Genomic DNA, 6,969 nt, shown 5'->3' with positions numbered 1-6,969 from the left:
TTGTTTGTATAGCTTTTCTCTTGATTTATTGTATCATTTGATTTGAAGCTTGGTTTGAATTCAACTTTTTTGCTTGACACACATCCTGTTGGATCTATCCGGATAGTTAAGTCCCCTTTGATAGCTTTGTATACGAGAATCAACAAACTCGACTCCGCATTGTTCACAAAATTGTGGGTTTTCCTTTTCATCTCCGATTACTCGATAATTTCCACAAGCACAAATTCCACTTTTGATAGGCCCAAAAATTCTTTCACAAAATAATCCATCCTTTTCTGGTTTATTAATGAATAGGTATAAGGTTTTGTCTCTCCAACAATCCCACCATTAAACAGGATTTGTTTAGACCAAGCACTAATTTGTTAAGGAGAAACTAATCCAATTCGGAGTTATTGATGTGTTTATCGATCGATCATAGAAGAAAACTTTTGCTTCATTTCGATTAAGCTTCCTTCCTATTAAGCCGGAAAGTCTTCTCAGATACAAGAAAATGATTCAGTTTCAGAGCTAAAGATCGTAGTTTTCGAATGAACAATCGAAAAGATTCTGGAGCATCTTCAGGAGTCAGTATTCTTCCTCCAAAGATTATAGTACCAAGTACTTCTTAGCGAGCTCTAATATGATCAGATTTATAAGCAAACATGAGTAATGTGATTTGAACTAGTGATGGCAAAAAAATGAATTATGACGATGAATGAGAATGCGCTGCAGGTTACTGAGTCTGACCATGAACAAGAAAGTGCTCTTTTTAACTAGGGGTGATCAAGAACTAAATTATGAGTCATGACGACGAATGACAATGTGACGTAGGTTATTGAGCAAGAACAGGATTGCGTGATTTTTAACTAGGGCTGAGATGAATGACAATGTGCCGTGGGTTATCGATCAAGAACAAGAATGTCTGATAGATCAAGAATTGCATTATGAAGACGAGCACAACGTGATGTAGGTTATCGACCAATAATGGCCAACCTCATAAAAGATGCATATACAAGCTTATAAACCATATTAAAACCAAAAATAAATATTTATACTAAAGGAAAACCAACATGTTTTCTAGTCACACTGAATCCAACCAAACATATTACAACAATTCTACAACAAAACTATCATTCGGTTCTACGATAAGCATCACACACATGTTTCTAAATCTTAAAACAAAGACTCACATAAACGAAACAAAAAGCCTACCGGAACAACCTTTGAACTGATCTTTTAGGGATCTTGCCTTCTAATTTAAGCCTTCTGTATGCTTCGCGAATGTGGCACGGTCTGATTGGTCCACTCTCCTTTCTCTCTTTCATTACCACCTTAGCTGCAACGTCATCATCAATCCGACGTGTCAATTTTAACCAGTTTACTTATTAACAAGTGTTTTCATCTCAAACATATTTAATGCATTATATGATATAAAATAAAATTATAAAGATCTCGGCGCCTGTGTACCTGTTTCAACTAGCTCACCGACAAATATCTTGGCGATTCCAGACATCACAATGGTCATGGGCATTGAGACTTTGTTGCTCCCTGTAATGCTGCCTAATAACTGCATTTATGGGCACACCGTAGCAGATAAATACTTAGTGAGACATATTACAAGTTGAAAATTATTAGTATGATTGTGCTTGAAAATAGAATATGAAGAAAGTGGTACCCGCTTCATTACTGATTTCTGAAATCCAGATCTTCGAAAAGATTCGTATCTACTCATTTGATCCTCAGTAAATTGAGATAAAATAGATCTGCAAAAATAACATCATTAACAATATGAATTTTGACGTTAATACCTAATATATACGATCACATTCACATATACTATAGTATAAACAAAGTATCAAATATGATTACGGATACTATATTATTTACAACAATCTACCAACTTTGTATAAAGTGATTCTATAGGTGGTAAGCAGTTATAATACTTCAGGTCACATTAGCTAAGTTTTAAAATTGTAACCGTTTGACCCGTTGAAGATAAAATATAACCCAAATCCACTTGGTTTTAGTTAAGCGATCTAAAACTGCCACCTTTGAATAAAAGGATTTTATTAGGCCTGTAAACGATAGGGTTTTAGGGTTTAGTTACACAAACGAACATTAGCCCACGTTTTGTTTTTCATTTATGTTCGCGAACGTTTGATTAAATTCGTTTATGTTTGTTTATGTTTGTCAGTTTACAGTTGTTCAACTTCGTTCGTTGACATTTGTTAATATGCTCATCAAATGTTTTAGGCCCAACATTGTTCACATTTACATCTAATTGGTTTTAGCTCAGTTAAGTTCTTTAATCGATGTTTAATTATATTCGTTCATTTTACATCTGCAAACCATTCGTTTACAATTTTAACGAACAAGCATAAACGAACCTAAACCACCACAAACACATTCATTTTCTTAATGAATGAACACGAACAAGAAAACTCGGTTCGTTAATTGTACATGTTCAATCTTTTGTTCAGTTGAAGCATTTATTTACAGGCCTAGATTTCATTTCAATGTATGCTGACCAAAATCACATGATATACAGTAAAAAATGTCATTAACGCATCAAAACTTACTGCATCTTGGCCAACTTGGCTGGATCACCAGAAGACGGAAACTTTCCAAGTTCGACATCCATGTTCTCCTCTTCTTCCTCATCGTCTTCTTCTTTGCCCTTAACAGATTTCCCAGCTGCTGATGTGGAGGCTGATTTAACTGCTGCTTTTGGCTGGTTTGAAGGATGAATATTATTATCAACATCAGCTCCCTGGGAACTAGCAGCGGGTTGTACAGATGGATCTTGAGTTTCAGTGTCGGCACGACCGACTGGTGAATAAGGCGGTGATTCATCTGCTGCAACTTCAAATAGATCTTTGGATTGCTTCATGGTATGTTCTTTACCTCTGTGTATTCACAATGCATAAAAGTTGCGAGTTGGTTTTATTAGGGTTAAACAATATTATACATTGTAGGGCTGACAAATTCTGACATTGGCATGTTAACACGATCATAGTTGTCAATAGCGAATAACGGTCAATAACAACAACCTACCTATACGCTAGGTACTAGAATTTCTTTTAAAAAAATCGGGGTTTCATTCACAAATAGAGTTTTGACAGTAGAACTGGATGACTTTGGTGCTGTTTAATTGACTTTAATGCCTAAAAACTCGGTTTGTGATATTAAAAACTACTTATGGCTATATCAAGCTATACTTCAGATAGCGTAAAGTACCGCTTCGGTATGATGCGCACTATGGCGAGCGCAATTCTCGCTATTAACAACTATCAACACAACAGGGAGTTAAAACACGTTTGGGCTTAAACAAGTTTCGTGCTTTATAGGTTGATGCTAGGGGTGTTCTTCGAGTTCGTTTTTCAGGTTTTTCGGTTCGGGTTCTTCGGGTTTCAAAGTTTTATATCTTGACTGGAAACCCAACCCAAATCTCTCACGGGTTTTTTGGGTTCGGGTTTTTTGGGGTTGGGTTAATCAGGTTTCGAGTATCCTAGAAGACCAACAAACAAAAGAAAAAAAAGCACAAAAACAAAAAAAAAATTTAAAAACTACAATGCTAAAATTAAAACAACAAATTCTTCTTGGTTTATAACACAAATACTCAAATAACAAACCAGTATAACATGATAAAACAATTCAAAAGAAACGTCAAACTAACTCGAGCCTTAATTGTATTCAATCAAGCATGATTTGGTTGTTCTATTTCGGCTGCTATTAGTAATAAACGGAAAACATAAATTAATAATAAACAATCGATACATAATAGTTAGAATGACAACAGTCGATTAGAGCCAGATTATGAAAACTTTAGTGGCTAAGACTTAGCTTATTATACCTAAAAATATAATTAATTTAAAAACGAAAAGTTTATTCGGGTTGACCCGAAACTTATAAATCAAACCCAAGAACCAACCCAAATTACTTCGGTTCGGGTTAGTCTTTTCGGTTCAGGTTAGTTCGGGGTTTTTTTGGGTTGGGTTTCGGGTAAAAGTGACAGCCCTGTTTAAATTCATGTCTAAACAGGTTAAACACCCATTCACCTGTTTTGACCTGTTTATATTTTTATAATTTAATTTATTTTAAAAAATAAAACATAAGCCCTACTTAGTGAATCTTATGATTTGATTTCTGACTTTCATGGAATTTTATTTCAAATATGCTAAGAATTATGTCTTAATTAAGACTGTACGAGCTTTTGGTAACTTTTGATTCACTACATACTAGATATTATCGTCTCCTTAAACAGGTTGGTGTTCATGTCTAGGAAAAAAAAAACAGACACAATAAGCCAAAAGAATTACTGCAAAACCTGTGTACAAGTGCTTCATTCCCAAATAATTAATGCAAAATCGCTAACAAATTTGCAAAATTGGTTGGAAAAATTAGGGTTTTACATACGAATTAGGGGCTAATTAAAGTTACCCAGATCCGAAAAAGATCCAGAATTATTATTATTATTATTATTGTTATTGTTATTATCACAAGAATTAAACAAATAAAGAAAGCTTGTAAAGTGATTTACCTGAATTCGCGTTTGAGGAACGAAAATCTCTGTACCCAAAATATATGAGGAACAAATAAGAAATGAAGATGATTTTACTTGGTTTTATAATTTGTAGAAATACCCCCTTCAATTACTTAAGTATTTTCTTTAAGCCCCTTAATTATCGATAGCTCTTTTCCAAAGTAAGTTTTCACAGGGTGTAAAACGAGTCAAGTCGTTTCGAGTTTCATTTCTAAAACTCAAACTTGGTTCGGGCTTCACTCATTTATAATTTATATTAAATAAAATTGATATTTTGATGTAAGTAATATACTCGTTCAAGCTCGACAAGGAAAACTTGGATTCGAGCTCGGCTCGATTTAATTTTTCAACGAGCCAATCTTAAGTGGCTCACGAATTACTTACCTCATTTGCACTTCTAAATTGTGTTACTTAAGTAGGGTGATAACAATATAGTATATTTATTATTTACGATTACAAATAAATTATCATTTACAAATTTGTTCAACATATATTCATAAGATATAACAAAATTAATTATAGTTCCTTACATATATACTTACTTTTAAAATAAAATAAAATTTATATGCAGAATAGGCTTGTTGAGTCTCGCAGAGCTTACTCGAGTTGGATACGTGAATTTCGAACTCGTTCTCGCTTATTATAAAAAGCTTATTTTTAGGCTTAAACTCGTTTAAGCTCAAGGCGAGAGAGGCCCGCTCATGAAGACTCTGGCTTTAATACAACATGGATGAAAAATTGTGTCGCGGTTCGTCTACTGTGATGTGGGTGCTTGCGCTAAGAAGGACAATAGTACATTTATTTTATATATTTCACTGCAATGTTATTTACAGCCTTGTTAAAAATAAATATACATAAGATATAACAAAGTTAATTACAACTTCTGATCTACATATATACTTGTTTTGGTATAAAAATTTTGGTAAGCAATATAAAATAATATGTATATAATTAGTTATGGGTCAGGAGCCACATTAGTAACTGAACCAATCCCAACTTGTAACCATGTAGATGAACTCCCATTTGCATTATTCATGTCTTTCAACTCACTGAGTTTTGCCAACTTCATCTTATTCTCACCTTCACCATCTACACTCTCGATTGTTGTCGATGCAGTATGATCATCTTGATCGCCATTGCTTTTGTTTGCTTGATGTTTATAATCTTCTTTTGCATTCACTGGGACATGTGGTTCATGACGTTGTGTGGTGGTGGTGTTGCCAGAAACCGGGAGGTTAAGATTTAGATCGAGTTCTTTAGGTATAGCTAAAGCTCTTTGATGAAGTTGTTCAATGTGTTCATGAAAAGTTAACTTGCCTACATAATTGTTGTTTGATGAGTAATTAGAGGTCAACCAATGGCACCTTTTATGGCCGCCTAGGGCTTGACCGGATGCGAAAACACGACTACAAATGGTGCACTTATGCACCTTTGACTTTCGCCCTGCCAACGCGATTGAACCTGTGCTAGGTTCACGTTCTACTTGGTAGGTACTGGTATTTTTAAAATCGTTATGGGTGATAATATCTTCGTCTGCTAGGTTTTCATCAAACTGGTCATTTCGTGTTGCGAAACAACCTTTAACGTTCTTGTGACTCGCCCTATGTCCACCCAATGCTTGATGTGAATTGAATACCTTTTTACATGCTTTACATTCAAACATACCTTTTGGGGTGGTGGTGGTTGTCACAACCCCTTTCGCTTTATCTAAAGTCGGCGGAGGCTTTCCAAATCCTGATAAAAATAGCGGTGAGAAAATAGAGTTTCTCTTTGGTGTCTCCGTTTCCATCAAATCAACCCTAGTGTTTGACAACGCCATTAAACACTTCGCTAACGCGATATCTTCTTCGCTTTCGCTGGCACAAACCCTAGAAGATCTCTTCCTCTTACACCACCTAGCTCCTCCACCACCACCAGGGCGGCCATAACCATCTTCATCCTCATCAGTCTCAGGAGATGAAACAAACGACGAATCCCAATCGGCGGTTGTATCATCTCCATCATCAAGATTATCAAAATCATCCCCAACACCATGAGCTCTCATATGGCCACCCAAAGCTCTTCCACACATGAAACCCTTCTTACAAACCCTACAAAAATGCTTAAAATTTGGTTGTTGATCATCAGAACAAGCCATGAAGGAGAGAAGAGGAGATAAAAGATTAATGGAGGAAATGGTAATGGATTGGGTTGTGATCTTGTAGTTGAAGTTGTCCTGGTTTTTAGTAAGAGTAATGGCTAAATATGGAGTAGGAGTTGAGTGTGTGTGACAAGTGGGAGGAGGGTAGTAGTTTTAGAAACTCTTTTTTTGTGGTGGTCACGGTGGCGCGCTGCCAACGGACGGCGGAGAAAGGTGCACATCTCTTCAAAATTATACAACCATCACTTTTTAAGATTTTAAACACCATCCATTATAATAGCTAATTAATTAATGGACACGTATTTCT

At 35.4% G+C, this 6,969-nt stretch overlaps 2 protein-coding genes across 2 annotated transcripts; both read right to left on the bottom strand.

The window, feature by feature from the left end:
• Nucleotides 1-1,182: 1,182 nt before the first annotated feature.
• On the bottom strand, nucleotides 1,183-4,532 carry LOC143618495 (transcription initiation factor TFIID subunit 11-like). The gene is made up of 5 exons (XM_077090697.1): nucleotides 4,520-4,532; nucleotides 2,559-2,885; nucleotides 1,655-1,742; nucleotides 1,447-1,546; nucleotides 1,183-1,315 (listed from the first exon to the last, which is right to left on the bottom strand). The coding sequence occupies exons 2-5, from the start codon at nucleotides 2,867-2,869 to the stop codon at nucleotides 1,188-1,190; spliced, it is 627 nt and encodes a 208-aa protein (XP_076946812.1). The 5' UTR covers nucleotides 2,870-2,885; nucleotides 4,520-4,532; the 3' UTR covers nucleotides 1,183-1,187.
• Nucleotides 4,533-5,477: 945 nt separating this feature from the next.
• Nucleotides 5,478-6,659, bottom strand: LOC143618496 (zinc finger protein ZAT9-like). Its single transcript, XM_077090699.1, has one exon. The coding sequence runs from the start codon at nucleotides 6,657-6,659 to the stop codon at nucleotides 5,478-5,480; it is 1,182 nt and encodes a 393-aa protein (XP_076946814.1).
• Nucleotides 6,660-6,969: the final 310 nt, after the last annotated feature.

The sequence above is a fragment of the Bidens hawaiensis genome, unplaced genomic scaffold (genome assembly GCF_021521415.1).
Source record: "Bidens hawaiensis isolate Kalapana, Puna unplaced genomic scaffold, B.hawaiensis_p1.1 tig00080247_1, whole genome shotgun sequence".
Taxonomy (NCBI): Eukaryota; Viridiplantae; Streptophyta; class Magnoliopsida; order Asterales; family Asteraceae; genus Bidens; species Bidens hawaiensis.
Note: the sequence above shows the minus strand (reverse complement) of the source record. Positions and strands in the feature narration are given on the sequence as shown.

Bases quoted from the DNA above. Each gene is read 5' to 3' on its own strand.
- LOC143618495 (XM_077090697.1), bottom strand. From the start codon at position 2,869: ATGAAGCAATCCAAAGATCTATTTGAAGTTGCAGCAGATGAATCACCG. The intron at 1,743-2,558 runs GTAAGTTTTGAT...TTATTTTTGCAG, and splicing joins GCCAAGTTGGCCAAGATGCA to ATCTATTTTATCTCAATTTA. The intron at 1,547-1,654 runs GTACCACTTTCT...CCATAAATGCAG, and splicing joins AGAAATCAGTAATGAAGCGG to TTATTAGGCAGCATTACAGG.
- LOC143618496 (XM_077090699.1), bottom strand. From the start codon at position 6,659: ATGGCTTGTTCTGATGATCAACAACCAAATTTTAAGCATTTTTGTAGG.